The sequence below is a fragment of the Ochotona princeps genome, chromosome 31 (assembly GCF_030435755.1).
Source record: "Ochotona princeps isolate mOchPri1 chromosome 31, mOchPri1.hap1, whole genome shotgun sequence".
Classification (NCBI taxonomy): domain Eukaryota; kingdom Metazoa; phylum Chordata; class Mammalia; order Lagomorpha; family Ochotonidae; genus Ochotona; species Ochotona princeps.
The window spans coordinates 13,078,868-13,095,402 of NC_080862.1; the positions used below are offsets into that span (position 1 = coordinate 13,078,868).

General features: G+C 47.5%; 1 protein-coding gene across 1 annotated transcript in view; it reads left to right on the plus strand.

Annotated features, from left to right (window-relative positions):
• Nucleotides 1-8,416: 8,416 nt before the first annotated feature.
• Nucleotides 8,417-16,535, plus strand: part of PGM5 (phosphoglucomutase 5) — a 146,436-nt gene continuing 138,317 nt past the window's right edge. Inside the window, exon 1 of the mRNA XM_004591835.4 lies at nt 8,417-8,863. Within this exon, the coding sequence (XP_004591892.2) occupies nt 8,603-8,863 (261 nt within the window). The 5' untranslated portion in view covers nt 8,417-8,602. The remainder of the gene's footprint in view (nt 8,864-16,535) is intronic.

Sequence of the window (16,535 nt, forward strand, 5' to 3'; positions counted from 1 at the left end):
TGGTTCGAAGAAGTCCCCTGAGAACTTTGGTAGTGATATTTCTCAAATTTTCAATAACCTGTTTGCAACGATGCCAAGAGGGTATGGCTCCCAAATGTGCAAACTCACAGTCCTAGGGTGACGGTGCGGAAATAATAAAAGCTAAATGCAGAGCGTCCAGCAGAGGAACCCAGGGGCTGATTCTTTGGCTGCTGGGAGATTGTAAAAGCTGAGTTGGATGTAACTGCTCCTCTCCTCACCTTTCCCTGTCTCCTCTCCCTTCCCGCCTCCTGTCAGGAGTTATTCCAATATCCCCCCACCTTGGACCCGGCTCCATCTCCCTCACTGCGCACTAAATTCGCGCCAGTCCAGCCGTCCACCAATCAAACGTTAACCCGGCATCTCACCTGAGAATCCCACCCCCAATCTCCCGTCCCCAGCTCCGCCCACTGACCAATCATTCTCAGGCAATCACCTGTGACAGTCTCAGGCACCAATCCCCTGGGGGCTGTCCTCACTCCTCCCGCCCCCACACACCTGAGGGAGGAGAAGGCCCCTAGGTGCTGCTCTGTGTCTCTTCTCCTTCCGGCTAGCCCCCCACCCCTTCCTCCGCTTCCTCCTCGCCTCCCCACCACCTCCACCAGGTTCCTGCCCCGCAGGTTTAAACCTCCTGGGATACCTCGTTGCCTCTGGTGTTTTCGGCTCACGGTAAAAAACCAGGCTGCGGGAATTAGCCGCGCGCAATAACGTAAAACTAGAACTCTCGCTTTTTAAAATAACACCTCCCCTCTCTCTGTCCCTTTTTCCTCTCCCCTCCCCCTCACCTCTCTCCCCCTCACCTCTCTCCCCCTCACCTCTCTCTCCCCTTCCCTCTCCCTTCTCTCCTCCTCCCCCCACACTCCTCTCTCCACCCCGTTAGATTCATCCTGTGATTTCATTTGTTGGAAAGCAGAAGGCTTAGTGGAAGATGATATTTTAGGAATTGCCTGAAATGTGGAACTGAAGTTTGCTACACCCGACAACTTTTGGGAGGTTAAAAAGGGACCCAGTGGCTCCCTGGAGGACTGCCCTCTGACATCCCCCCACCTGCCTTTCTGCCTCTTGCTGGATATTTTTGGCATTCTTCTGCTCTTAGGGTCGGTGAGTCAACCGCATGTTTTTAACATTCCGTGTATGCACACAAGTGGACGGTGACTCAGTCGAGTGTTTCGTTCTCAGGAGCCAAACCGATGTAAGTTTTACTGCCAGCCGTGAGAGCCAGGGTGGGTGGCGTGGAAGAACAGGTACAATGTGAAGTAACGTCAGATACATACACACTCACATACGCGTATGTTTCAGCTTAAGTCTCAAAGTCATGCAAGAGTGCCTTCTTTCTCGTTTTGCCGAATGCTGGTCTCGCTGGGCCGGTAGGATGCTCTGAGATCGCGCAGTGGGGGTGTGGGGAGGGGAAGCAAGGCTGTGTCTCTTGCAAGCATTGCTCAGCTCAATGCCTTCCTCCACCAGCTCCCAGAAGGCAGAAAGGCTTCTCTGAGCCCCCGCGGCCACCCTTCCTTGTGTCCCCCCTGCTGCAGCGATGCTCTGAGCTCACTGCGGGAGGTGTGACCTGCTCCCTGGTCACCTGAGGAGATGAGGAGGTGTCAGCAGCTGTCACAAAGCCAGACTGCAACCAAAAAGTGGTGGGATGTGGTTTTGGTTGAAACACAGGAGGTTAAAATCAGCTGAGCTCATGTCTTCTGATCAGATCTCTTCGGCTTCAGTAAGGAAATGTGTACCGTGAGGTTTTTAGGATGGGAGAGAACACGCAGGATTGAGAGTTTCTTGGCTGTGAAACTCTTGCTTTGTGCAATAGTTGAATGGCATGAGGCTTTTAGACAATGACTGTGCGAAACACTGGCCTAGTTTAGCCTTTTTCCAGTAGGAGATGCTGGACAGGGCATGCCTTATGTGAAGATTGTCTCAGCTATGTGACATAGTCGAGGCAAAATCATTCAATTCACTGGCCCAGATTTGAGGGACGCTTTAAGGGATCCTTTAACTGGCAGCTCCTTTTAAATACATCCTGAGGGCAATGTGCCCTCATAGTTTGAGATTCCTTGGTGAAATGACCCCGCAGATGATTTATTTAACTCTTTTTCTTAAACCTTTATTTATTTTTACTGGAAAGATTTACAGAAAATGATCCAAAGATCTTGTATCCACTGTTTCACATCCCAGTTGGTCACAATGGCCAGAGATGAGCTTATCCCAAACCAGGAGCCAGGAGCCAGGAGCCTCAAGGCTCTGGGCCATCTTCTACTACTACTTCTTTTTTTAAGATTTATTTGTTTATTTTTATTGGACCATGAGATATACAGAGAGGAGGAGAGACAGAGGAAGATCTTCTGTGTCATGATTGCCTCCTCAGGTGCTGTGCCGATCCGAAGCCAGGAGCCAGGAGCCTCTTCCGGGTCTCCCACGCGGGTGCAGGGTGCCAAGGCTTTGGGCCGTCCTCAACAGCTTTCCCAGGCCATAAGCAGGGAGCTGGATGGGAAGCAGGGCTGCCAGGATTAGAACTTGCACCCATATGGGATCCCGGGGCGAATTCAAGGTGAGGACTTTAGCCACTAGGCCACCGCACCAGGCCCCATCCTCTATTTCTTTCCCAGGTCACAAGCAGGGAGCTAAATGGGAAGTGGATCAGCTGGGATAGGAACTAGTATGCGTATGGGATCCCAGAGCGTGCAAGGTGAGGATTTAGCCACTGAGCCATTGCACTGGGCCCTATGTATTGAACTCTTCCCTGCATATCTCCTTATGTCAAGGGACCCTTTTGGGTACTTTGGTGTTAAAAGTTGAGAACTGTAATTCTTGATATGCAGGAGATTAATAATCATGATAAATATGATACCAGTGGCAGGAACAGGAATAGGTAACATTTACTGAAAGCCTTTCTGTTTATCAGGTGCTTCTCAGTGAGGATGCTGAAGTCAGGAAAGGATAAGGAATGATTGCAATGTCACAGTTGGAGTGAAGACATGGGTGGGCATCAGAGCAGGAGGGATACAGAGTGCTACCTGAAAAGCAGGTGTCTGAGGGGCTGACTTGGTGGCACAGTGGGTTAATCCTCTGTCGGTGGCATCCATATCCCATATGACTGCCGGTTCATGTTCTTCTTGCCCCACTTCTGATCTCGCTGCCTGGTTACGGCCTGGGCAAGTGGCAGAAGATGGCCCAAGTCCTGAGCTCTTGCACACGGGAGAGCGCCTGGCTCCTGGCTCCTGGCTTCGGATCAAGTCTACAGCCACTGGGAGGGGGGGTGAAGCAGCGTATCGATAATTTCTCTCTCTCTGTGATTCTGACTTTCGGGTAAAATAAATATATCTTAAAAAAAAAAGAAAGAAAAATAGTTTTGAAAAGACTTAGTGAATGTGTCTGTGCCTTTGGAAGACGGCTGGGTGCTTGTCACTTCCTTTGGAATGTGACTCCTTGACTTTTTAGGAGCTGTTTTCCTTTATGCTGTGGAGTCTGGCTATAGGGCGTGCGTGGCACCTCTGGCTGGACACGTTGGAGGCTTTGGGAATGTTGAAGTTAGAACCAAGGGGAAGGAATTTCTTCTTCTTCTTTTTTTTTTTTTTTTTAAAGATTTTATTATTATTGGAAAGCCGGATATACAGAGAGGAGGAGAGACAGAGAGGAAGATCTTCCATCCGATGTTCCACTCCCCAAGTGAGCCGCAACGGGCCGGTGTGCGCCAATCCGATGCTGGGACCAGGAACCTCTTCCGGGTCTCCCACGCGGGTGCAGGGTCCCAAAGCTTTGGGCCGTCCTTGACTGCTTTCCCAGGCCACAAGCAGGGAGCTGGATGGGAAGTGGAGCAGCTGGGATTAGAACTGGCGCCCATATGGGATCCCGGGGCTTTCAAGGCGAGGACTTTAGCCACTAGGCCACTGTGCCGGGCCCAGGAATTTCTTCTTAACTGATGAATTTAAAAATCTAGTTTGAAACGTCCCCAGATGTATGAATGGGGTTATGTGGTAGCAGAGGAAATTCATGGCAATATTGAGAGGGAGGGAGGGAGGGAGGAGAGAAGGAGATGGAGAGAGAGAGAGAGAGGGAGAGAGAGAGAGAGGGAGAAGCACTGAGTGGAGAGATGGCATCCTGGTCATCTCTCAAGCTTGTGTGGCTTTGTGTATTTGTCTCCTTTGCTCAGGTGAAGGATGTCACATCCGCTCCTGCTGGAAATGCTAACTTCCTTCTTAACGAACTGAGATGTCATTTACAAAGTAATTTGAAAAGCCCCAGAGCATGTGGGCAAATCTTAAAAAGCGTTGGGGTTCTGTGTTGCTGCTAAAATCTTTTCACACTATTAGTGACAGTAGGGATATCCCAGGAGGCTGGGCTCTGGGAGATAAGGAGACACCGAGGAAAACAAATTAACAACAACAAACAACCTCTCAAAGCACTGTTAAAATGTTTGCCGGGGCCAGTGCTGTGGTATAGTTGCCAAAGCCACCATCTGCGGTGCTGGTAACCCATAGGGGTGCTGGTTCAGGTCCTGACTGGTCCGCTTCTGATCTAACTTCCCAACAAAGCAGTGAAATAAGGCTTGAGATGGCTGGATCCCTGTGCCCACGTGTGAGTTCCAGAAGAGGCTACTGGTTCCTGGCTTCAAACTGGCCCAGCTCGGTCTGTTGTGGCCATTTGGGGAGTGAACCGCTGCATAGAAAACTTCTTTCTCTCTCTTTGACTTTCAGACAAGTAAATAATTTTTTAAAGATTCATTTTATTGATTTTTTAATTGGAAAGCAAATATACAGAGAGGAGATGCGGAGAGAAAGATCCTCCACCCGCTGGTTCATTCCCCAAGTGGCCGCAAGAGTTGGAACTGAACCATTCTGAAGCCAGGAGCCAGGAGCTTCTTCCTGGTCTCCCACGTGGGTGCAGGGTCCCAAGGCTTTGGGCTGTCCTTGACTGCTTTCCCAGGCCACAAGCAGGGAGCTGGCTGGGAAGCAGAGCAGCTGGGACTAGAACCGACGTCCTTATGGGATCCTGGCAGGTGCAAGACAAGGATTTAGCCAATAGGCCATCACGCCGGGCCCAAGTAAATAAATCTTTAAAAGTAAATACTTTTACTTGGTAAAGTATAATGATATAGTTATAGAGTTCAGTGTCATACTAGGATGCGTGTATACAAAGTGGAGTGATTAGATCAGTCTACTCAACATATTCATCTGTTCCATTTTTGATGAGAACATTTGAAATAGTTTATTACATTATTAACTGTGGTCACCTTGTTGTGCAATAGATGTTAAGATTTATTTTTAAAAGTTTCATATTTACATAGTTGAGAGAGATACATGCACATGTGGGTCTCTGTGGTGGGAAGGGTCGAGGCGTGGAGAAGGCTGTGTGGGACAAATGTTCCAATATTTGTCCTCCTGTGTCTGCAGAGAGAGAAAGGGAGGATACAGCTCCTTGTTGCCAAAGTACATCAGTGCCTGGGGATGGGGGACAGTCATTTGATCGCCCCTCAGAGACCCCAGTGTCAGGAAGGGTCTGCTGAGGGTGTAACTTGAGTGGTTTTGATAGTAGCTCTGAGATGTCATTAGCTTCATTGCTCCAGGTTTGAGAAAATCTTTCCAAGGTCTACTGGCCGACCAAGGCCACCTGAGTGTATCCACAGGGCCGAGGGACATGTTGCAAAACTTGGCCAGGAGAGTGGTCCAACCTGTTCTGCTCTTCCCTCCTCTGATGAGGCACTCGCCGTCCTCTATTGTCCTAGATGAGCTGGCTGTCATGTCCTTTGTGCATCTGGGCATGCTGTCTACTGCACAGATACAAGCAACAGAAGACGCCTAGTCCTGAATTATCCACTCCAAGGTTGGACCACATATATTGTGATTTCCACTGTGACCAGGGTTTGAGTCCAGGAACCTGGTTGGCGAGTCCCTTAAGAAAACTTGCCTGGGGTGACCTCGGACTTGATTCTCGTGTGCGCCAGCCAGTGCAGGGTCAGGTTTAGCCCATCACCTGGACTAGATGATGCACAAACTTGGGTACAGATGGGTGGTCAGTTCTGCTCCAGCCCTATTTCTCGTGTAAACTGATGTGTGCTACAGCCTAACCCAAACCAGCCTGCCACAGGCCTGGTTTTCACGCACACCAGCAGGTGCTGCGGCCTAGTTGGGGGTGATCCGCAATAACCCCCACCATGCCTGCCCCAGCTCTGTTGTTATTTTTATTTTAATTTATTTTTTAAAATATGGAACGCTTCAGGTTCCTGACATGGCCTTCCCTGTGCTCTGACGTTCACGGACGAGTGCTGTCGGCCTAGTCCAGCTACACATGCCCCCCAACCCCAGCTTTTGTGTGTGCCTGCGGGGGTGGGCGATGCTATTTAGCCTAGCCCAGGTCTCCCATTTGGGCCGGTGCCTTGAGCTGACTCGGACCCCCACTCCCTCACCTGCCTGTGAGTGCAGTGACCCAGTTTGTGGAACACCCAGAAGTCATTCTTTTGCTGTCAGGCATATCCTCAGCCTCTCCAATCTGTCCCTAGACGCCCTTCTTCTCTAGGCAACCTGGGGGGCTACTCTGTGTCGTTGCTCAGCATTTCCCAAGTCTCAACAAATCTTAAAAAGCATAGAATAAGCAGTTAGGCTAGCACAGAGCTATTTGACATTAACCAAGCTCAGAATGCCTGCCAGCCACCGGCTGCTTCTCTCCTAGCAGTGGGACACTTGCCTAGGTCCAAGGCAACCGAGGCAGCTGCCAACAGCTGTCTCCTGGAAGTCAGTGCTCCCAGAATATAATTTCTGTTTCTCTTACCCACCTTCTTCTTTTTTCTTGTTTCAGAGAATGGCTAAAAGGTCCCAGGTGGTTCCAGTTGATAGCTGAAGTGGGTTTTTTTCTAGTAATGTCAGCATATTAATAAAAATGAAAGGGACAGTACAGGAATTCGGGCTCCCTGCAAGTGACGTGTTGGCCACTTTCTTAACCCATTTTTTTTTAAAGATTTATTTTAATTTTAGAAAGATACACAGAAAAGAGGAGAGACAGAGAGGAAGATCTTCTATCTGCTGGTTCACTCCCCAGATGGCTGCAACAGCTGGAGCCTAACTGATCCAAAGCCAGGAGCCAGAAGCCTCCTCCAGGTCTCCCACAAGGGTGGCAGGGTTCCAGTGCTTTGGGCCATGCTTGACTGCTTTCCCAGGCCACAAGCAGGGAGCTGGATGGGAAGTGGAGCTGCCGGGATTAGAACCGGCACCCATATGGGATCCTGGCAGGCACGTTGAAGGTGAGGACGTAAGCCACTAGGCCACGGCTCTGGACCCTCTTAACCCATTTTTAAGGGGCCTCTCATCTGCCCAGTTTTATTCCACTTCTTTTGGTTTCTAGAGTAACAAAAACATAGGTGTACATTTTTTTGTATACTGCAGAATTCTGTACAAATGCGACTTGCTAGGCATACTCACTGTGTTTTCTGTTGCCACAGGGCAGCGTAGTAGCTGTTTCTTCTCTCTCTCTCTCTCTCTGCTTTTAGTCTCTTTTTTACTTGTGTTTGCTATTAATTAGATCTTGCTTTTGAATTTTGGGTGTATTTTGTGGACAGCGGGCAGAAAATCTCTAGCCTTTACAGAATGAGAGGATGTGGGCACCTGATACGGCGTAACCACTGTCCTTAACTTTTGCTCATTCTTTCCTGCTTTTACATTCTAAAGCAGGTATAGCCTTCTCTATTAGAATTGATTAATCTGGGCAAGAGTGGAGTGGTGTAGACACATAACAGTGTGGGTCAGGCTTCTTTGTGAACAGAAGCTGGGTAGGGAAGGTGAGAAGAAGAAGGAACTTTGTGTTCTGTTTCTGCTGTTAAAATGACCATAACAAGCAAATAGGCAAGAAGAAAAAGAAAGAAAGAAAGAAAGAAAGAAAAAGTCCCTTGTTGCGAACTATGTTGCCTTGACAGAGGCTGGGCAAGTGTGGACAGCCTGGGTGGGACCTGCTGGATGAAGGGCCTGACAGTGTGTGATCCCCAGCGACAGATGTTCGTGGTGGGTGTGTGCGCGCGCGCACACGCACCCGCAGTGCCCAGCCTCCGGTTTCAGCGCTGGCAGCGGAGAACAATTCTCAGCTCCCCTTTCCAAGGTTATTTTTGGCGAGGGCTTGTTTCTCTGATGGCAAAAGGTTTCAGCCGCCTCCCAACTCCCTCCCTGTCCTTGTTTAAGAGAAACTTGGGCGCCCACACCGCGCTTCAGAGAGGAGGAGAGAGGGCTGCGTTGCGGGAGAGGACCCCCATCTCTGCTCCAGCGCTCACCCCAGCTGTGTGCTTGTTGCAGGGTAGCCTCGCAGAGGAGCGATCGCTGAAGCGGGCTGGGGCCAGGCGCAGGAGGACTTGACCCTGCACCACGGTCGGTCTGACTTTTGGGACACCACTTCAGAAAAGTTTGGCGGGGAGAGGCGGGGGACGCCTGGAGAGGAGGAGCGCCTGGAGCCAGCAGTGGGAGGGCGCAGAGCTCGGGGCGTCTGGGGAAAGGGGCCGGGCGCGAGGCGGAGTCCGGGCTGTTGGCCAAGCCAGTGGGGGGCCCCTGCGGGCAGCTCATTCCCTCCGGCTCCCGGAGCGGCTCGGCAGGACCGGCCAGGAGGCGCCATGGAGGGCAGCCCCATCCCGGTACTGACGGTGCCCACCGCGCCCTACGAGGACCAGCGGCCGACCGGCGGCGGTGGCCTGCGGCGGCCCACGGGCCTCTTTGAGGGCCAGCGCAATTACCTGCCCAACTTCATCCAGAGCGTGCTGTCGTCCATAGATCTGCGCGACCGCCAGGGCTGCACCATGGTGGTAGGCAGCGACGGCAGGTACTTCAGCAGGGCGGCCACGGAGATCGTGGTGCAGATGGCCGCGGCCAACGGGGTGAGTGACCTGCACGCCCCTTGCTGCCCTGCCCGCGGCGATGCCACCGCCCCCTGCTTCACGGTCCGCTTGCGATCGTCATCTCTCCCCAACCTGCACTGGTAGATGAAACTGTTGCGCTATTCCTAACACATGCTCACTTGCACCCGTGTGGGTCCCTGATCTATTGCCAAGGGTGGACCCTGAAATGTTTTTATGTCATTGATTTGTCACCACTGTGGCATCGGTGATGAATTGGGCTAGTGTTAGGGATGTGGTCAGTTTGCGAGACTCTCAATTCCCAGAGGCGGGTGTGCCTCCAGTGGTCTGAAGTGAGATTTCCAGTGGCTTTGTCAAAAGCAGTGCCAACTTCTGTCCACTATGCCTTTTGACGTTTGACAGCGTTTCATGCCCCAGGGGTCTCTGGGTTACCTGTGCAGAAAGTGAAGTGTGGCCTGGTTACTGCAATCAGACACACACACACACACACACACACACACACGACTTTTTAGGGCAGTCTGTCCTTTGCAGGTGTGTAAATGAGTGCGGGTCGCTTTAAAAGTGAAACTAAAAAGCCACCTGGCTTCTTGGTTCTGCTTTTTATTTTCTCATTTCTTCTTGTTCATGCTTTGTGTTCGTTCCTTGGAGTTCCAGGTACCGGGAGAGAGGTGTTTGCGTCTGTGTTTTTAAGTAGCTAGAAGCCGATGGGGGGGAGGGGATGGTGCTGGGTGCTTTTCAACTCCAAAAGAGAAGGTGCCAGAAATACTGGACTGGTGATTTTCTCTGGCTTCTGAATTGGGGCTGATGAATGTTGGCTGGACCGAGGCAGTAGCAACGAGGTTGGCATTTGGTCTTTTGACTGTCCCACAAAGCTACTGCTGGAGAATGATGGCTCCTGGGAGGCTTAGGAGGGCCCTGCGAGCTTTGGTACTCCTCTGAGAGCCGGGCTTTCTGGAAAGTGTGGGAAATTTGGCCTGTGCAGTATTTATTCTGGGCCAGGATATTTTTTGAAGCTGTAGTGATGGATTTGCATGAGTAAATTATTGCTTCTTTATTATTTCTTGGACCATTTGCCCATAAGGACTCCTTGATCTCCTACTTGAATATGTTTTATGGAATATGTACAGTTCCTTAACCGTGTACTTCATCTTGGAGATACTTAGCATATGTGAATACATACTTAAAACAGAATTAAATTTAACCTAGCAGTTGGAAATGATAGAGTGGACAAATCAAGTCTGCCTAGAAGCACCAACTCGTCAATCATCTGAAATTGGCATTTCTAATGGGGATATAAGTGTGTTGAAAGTCAGTGGTAATAGACAATTTCCAGAATTCCAGACAGACGCTTTGGGTGGTCTTTTCCACACATGTGGCTCAGTTTCTAGGAACCTGTACTATAACAAAGTGAATAGTTAGAACAGTAAGGAGTTGGAGGAAACAGCTTAATTGGTTTTGAATGATTACATATGTGCGGGAATGCACTTGTTACCTGATCTGCCAGGCTTTGTCAGACCCAGGAATAATGAGTGATTTTAAATGCCTGACCATCATGGATGGTGTATTGGTTATTCGTAAACAGGTCGAAACTAGCAGAAAACTAGAATTTATTATTTTTTTTTTTTGAGGTGACAAATATGACTAGGTGGGACACATCTAAAAAAAGTTTGGTTTTTGTTAAAAATTTTTCTATAAAAATTTGAAGTTGATTTTTGATCCTAATTGCTGGAGCAGAACAGAAGTATGAAATTTTAAGACAATAAGTTATTTGTAGGCAAATAAAGTATTTGCATTTCAGTGTCTCATAACATTTGAAATAGGCACATTTCAAACATATGCCCGTATAACTTGGCATTTTGAAAATGTTATAAGATTACAAAATTCTCAAACTTTCAGAAACATTGAGAAATTAGGTTAATGACATCCATGGGCCCAATAAGCTAGATTTTAACATTTTGCAGCATTTGTCTTGGTTTTCCCCTTAGTTTAAGTGTTTTAAAGTGTATCAAAAAAATCACTTTTGCTTCTAAATGCTTTAGTATGAATTTCTAGAAAAACAAAAGCAGACTTTTTGTGTAGTCGTTACAATATCGTCATCCCAAACAAAAGAATTGATTTTTTTCCATTTATTCTCCACATTCAGATTTCCTGATTTATTCTGAAATGTCTTTTACAGCTGCTTTGTCTACACTAATTTCTTCTAATTAAGGGACACACACTGTATTTGATTGTTTATCTTACTTTTTTTAGTCTAAAAAGACCCTGTCTTGGTTTACTAAGGAGTTTTGTTGTCCTGTAGAACATTTTCTATTCTGGAATTTTCTGAGTGCTTTTATAGAGTCATTTAACTTCCCTCTTCTGTTCTTGTTAAAAGGGAATTAGCTGTAAAGTTTATGATTCCTAGTTGTAGCGGCTGGGAAGTCCAGGAGCGATGCCCTGACGGTACTGGTTAGGACCAGGGTCCCGGCTCACAGAGTTGTGCCTTCCTGCTAGCTGTCACTTCAGCCATTCTGGTCCTGGGATGCCCTCCTGTGATTTCGTCACTGCCGAAGGCTCTACCCTAAGCTCCGTTGTCACCGGTGGGCTAAGAACTAAGCATTTCGGGCCCGGCAGTGTGGCCTAGCAGCTAAAGTCCTTGCCTTGAACGCCCTGGGATCCCATATGGGCACCGGTTCTAATCCCGGCAGCTCCACTTCCCATCCAGCTCCCTGCTTGTGGCCTGGGAAAGCAGTCGAGGACGGCCCAATGCATTGGGACCCTGCACCCGCGTGGGAGACCCGGAAGAGGTTCCTGGCTCCTGGCATTGGATCGGCGCGCACTGGCCCGTTGCGGTCACTTGGGGAGTGAAACATCGGATGGAAGATCTTCCTCTCTGTCTCTCCTCCTCTCTGTATATCCAGCTTTCCAATAATAAAAAAAGAACTAAGCATTTCAAGGTGTGCCGAGATCGGTGAGACGCAGATTCAATTTCTCCTTCTCCTTCTTTTTTAAATAAGCACATTTCATAGGGGCTGGTTGTGTCCGTATCACATGTTAGTTAGGAGGTGGTCTCTAATTGTCGTACTAGTTAGTGATGTCAGGTGGCTACAATGTTATGGAGGTCACCGTGTCCTTTGTCATTCCTGGTAGTCTGTGGGGTGGAGCTTATATGAAATTCATGTATGATGTCTTTTTTTTTATTTAAAGATTTATTTCTCTTTATTGGAAAGATTTACAGAGAGAAATATTTTCCATCTGCTGGTTCACTCCCCAAGTGGCCACCACGGCTGGAACTGAGCTGATCCAAAACCAGGAGCCAGGAGTTTCTCTGGGTCTCCCACGTGGGTGCAGGGTCCCAAGGCTTTGGGCCGTCCTCGACTGCTTTCCCAGGCTACAAGCAGGGAGCTGGATGGGAAGGGGAGCAGCTGGGACATGAACTGTGCTGGGCCCAGATTTATTTGTATTGGAAAGGCAAAGCAACTTTATGGAGAGAAGGAAAGACAGAAAGGTTTTCCATGTACTGGTTCACTCTCCCAAATGGCCACAACAGAGCGGCCAATCTGAAGCCAGTAGCTTTTGGGTCTCCCACGGCAGGTGCAGAGTCCCAAGGCTTTGAGCCATCCTCTACTGCTCTCCCAGAACATAAGCACAGATCTGGAAAGGAAATGGAGTATCTGGGACATGAACTGGTGCCCACATGGGATCCCAGTGCCCACAAGGTGAGGATCTAGCCATCGCTCCTAAGTGTAGTTTCTTAAAAATTCTCCTAAACTGTGTTTAGCACTCAATAACGATCTTTGCCTGATGTGATTTCATTTCATTAGGAGTTTTAAAATGATGATTTTTCTTGTTCTCTAATTATTTCTACCTGCTTTTGCTGGCATGCCTTCATTTTGACTGCTCTCCCAGGCCACAAGTAGGGAGCTGGATGGGAAGCAGGGCTGCTGGGGTTAGAAATGGTCCCCAAATGGGATCCCGGCCGTGCATGGCGAGGACTTGAGCTGCTAGGCTACCATGCCAGGCTCTAGTTATTTGTTTTCTAATTGCCAGTTTTAGGGTATGGATTTGATGAAATAGCTTCCTCCACAAGTAATTTTGTTTTACTTCCTTGCGAATCACTAAGGATGCTTGAATTTTTACATACTCACTTCCGGTGGATTAGTGAACAAGTGAATAAGAGAATAAGATACCTTTTTAACCTGTTCTTGCACTTTTTAATGTGGCTATGTGAACTTACCTTCAAAATCCCCGGCATTTGAATTCCTTTCCCTTTTAAAAATATTCATTTTTATTTGAAGGGCAGATTTTACAGAGAGAAGAGACACACACTCACAGAGAGAGAGAGATAGAGATAGAGAGAGAGAGAGAGAGAGAGAGAGAGATAGAGAGAGAGAGAGATCTTCCATCTACTGGTTTATTTCCAGGTGGCCACAATGGCTACAGCTGAGTTCATTCAAACCTGGGAGCCAGGAGCTTCCTCCTGGTCTCCTACATTGGTGCAGGGGCTTGAAACTTTGGGCCATTCTCCGCTGCTTTTCCAGATCGCAAACAGAGAGTTTAGTCAGAAGTGGCGCAGCCGGGACATGAACCATGATGCCAGCGCCGCAGGTGGGGGTTAGCCTGCTGTGACACTGTCCGGCCCCTTAATTCCCTTTTGAAGGGGGCAGCTGTGTAATAGCATGTAAAACAAAACAGCTGAGTTTGAAATCAGTTTTGTAAAAATCCTGTTTCTATGGCCATCTGTTTTGGATCCTCCACAGTGGTTTAATTCCTTTATATATCAGTTTATTCCAGACCATGGGTTAAATAATGATGAATCACTGAATGTTATAACATACACGTTTGGCAAACCTAAGGCAGATTCCTTCCCGTGACAGTCATACGCTCTTTCCCAGCCTCAGAGGTGAGGTGTGGTAGCAAGGTCTTGCTTGGGTAGCCGCCACAGGCCTCGCATTCTTATGTGCTCTGACATATAAGTTGGTGAGAAAAAGCTTCAGCTTTTTGGAATAGCTAGAAACCGCTTGTTTTCTCCTTTATAAATTGAGTATGACAGCATCGCTGAATTATCCTGGGCATCAAATACAGGATTGCAATATGAAAGTCTTTTGTAGCAGCTATGGCATTAAGCACTGTAAAAGAATACCCACCACACCTGCATTCCAGCTGCTCCACTTCAGGTCCAGCTCCCTGCTGAGGTCTTGGCAGAAGCAGTGGAAGATGGCCCAAATGTTTGGGCATCTGCCACTCATGTGGGAGACGCGGATGAAGCATCAGATTCTTGGTTTTGGGATGTCCCAACTATAGCTGTTGTGACCAACTGGGGAGTGAACCCAGCGGGTGAACCAGCAGGTGGAAGATCTCTCTCCTCTACAACCCTGTCCTTCAAACAAACAAATCCATCTCTTTGAAAGGAGTATTATGATCAACTCAGTATATCTCAGATAATTATGATCTATAGTGTTAATGCCTATTGTAGATCTCCTTGGTAAATAGTTTATAGCCATGTTGCAAGTTTTAGCCAAGAGAAAAAAAAGCATCTGTTGACTAGCCATGCGCTATACTGACCAAGTAATGGTCAGCAATGATAATGTGAGTGCATAGGGCAGCTTGGACAATTCAAAAACTTCTGAATGCCTTGTAAAATCTTGAGATGAAGAAGGTGACGTGTAATGCTATCAGGAAGGCTGGTTTCGAGTTCACCAAAGACCTCGGGAAGGTTCTTCAGATAGAGGCTTATACAGGTATTTAATTCTAATAGATCATGACAAGCGGGTTGCTGCAAATAATGGGATACTTGGTTTGGTATTCGATTCTGGGGAAGGAGTCTTGGCATGGACTCAAAGACAAGGAACAGACGTGGAAGTCACTCCCTACCATGAGTGGGAAGTGGGGAGGGCCGAAGGAAACCAAGGGAAAAAGTGTGTTTCAGCGCCTGGGGGACCTAGGCTGGGATGGAGCTGCCAAGCTGGAGGCTTAAAGTTTGACCCTAGCAGGAAAAGGAACTCGGTTCAGATCGCAATATGTGCTTTCATTGATGTTCTTTAAGGAGTAAGGCGATGGTGCAAGCTACTACAACCAGGTATTAGGGAGGGCAGGTTTGTGAAGCAGCAAACATACGAGAGCATCCTCTTGTTCTCTCTTGCTTCTTTTAGGAAAACTGTTAGGTCAGCAGTAGCAAGCTTCATGGGGAGCCTGTGGCTTCCTCCATCTCCCAGTCCAGGTCGGTTACCTCTTGATCCTTTTAGCCTCAAGTCTTCATTCAGCCTTCTGATGGGGAAGTAAAAAGAGTGGGAGAAATTTTGGGAACAGCTGGGCCCTCCCAGTTGCTAGAGTGGTTATTTTAAGCTTTGTTTAATGTGTCCGGAGACCCAGATGGCATTTTTAACTGAGCTGCTTTATTAAATCCTGTGATAAAAGCAGAATGATGTTTATTGAAAAGGCAGACACACATCGGCAACAGAATGTGTGAAACTTGCCCTAAGAATTTTCTATGAAACATCTGTTCTCTTTGAACCTGCTGTGAACTTTTGAAAGTTTACTAGTTTCTGTCCGGATTTGAGGGCTACAAGTTGGAACTCCTGGAAAAGTTCAAGCATAGGTATGGGATGCATAAACCTTATCTCCTGTTTTTTTTTTCTCCTGTCTTTATTTTCTTAATCCCTTGGACCTGGACACTCTTTGTTAGACAAGAGTCATGTGATCCTACAATTTGAACAAGATTGGGAACATAGATCTAGATTGTCCAGGGATTTTAATATCGAAGGTCTTTTTACAGCCCGGAGCCTTCAGAGCTAATTTGAAGGTCATTGGGAATTGGATCGTATGCCCTGCTTGTATGGTCAAAGGGAACGCCGTAAGATCTTTAGTCTGATTTGACTCAGTTGTAAGTACTAGGGGACTTCGAGGGAAAAAAATAACATGCAATATTCGTTAAAATCCAAATTCTTTACTTTCTCCTTTTCATCTTGCTTTCAATGACATCATCCTTTGGAGTCATGCCTGCCATTTATATGGAAAGAAAATTTTCAGGAACCTTTAACCCTGGAGAACTTTCTAGACTGGAGGCATGGAAAATTTTTATTTTTCCTTTTCTTTTATAACTCTGTGCTAACAGGTACTTTGTGCAAGTATATTACTTAGTTATTGTCTTTTAACTGTTTTTAATAACTGGGGATAGCTAGTCCGTAGATTTCTGATGGAAAGATAAAGGGCTCTGAAATTAGATGACCAGAGTTTATGTGACAGATGATCTCTCAAGATATTGGGAAGAAAGTCTTACCCAAAATGATTAGTATTTATAGTATGCAAAAATTTCTTCCAAATCAGCAGGGAAGTCCAGATAATTCAGTGCCTTGTGCATGAAAGCCATAAACACGAACGGCAGCATTCCCTTCACTAAGCCAGCAGCCCATCTGGTTATAAAATCAGAAAATGGAAAGTACGTAGGGTTGCATGTTGGCAAATTGCCACACTTGAAAACTGCTGATGGAATTCAGATCTCTACAGCTTCTTGGATAATATGGTGGTGTACGTAAACATTAATAGCATGCTTTTTTCAGTAGCCCGGAGGTGGTTTTAATCTAAGAATATATCCTGTAGGGCATCCTAGCATGAGTGTGCAAACATGTATGTAGCATGATAATTGTTGCAATACCATGCTGAGGAGAAAGTGAGAAGTGATCTATATGTTTAATAGTTGAAAATAGGTACATGA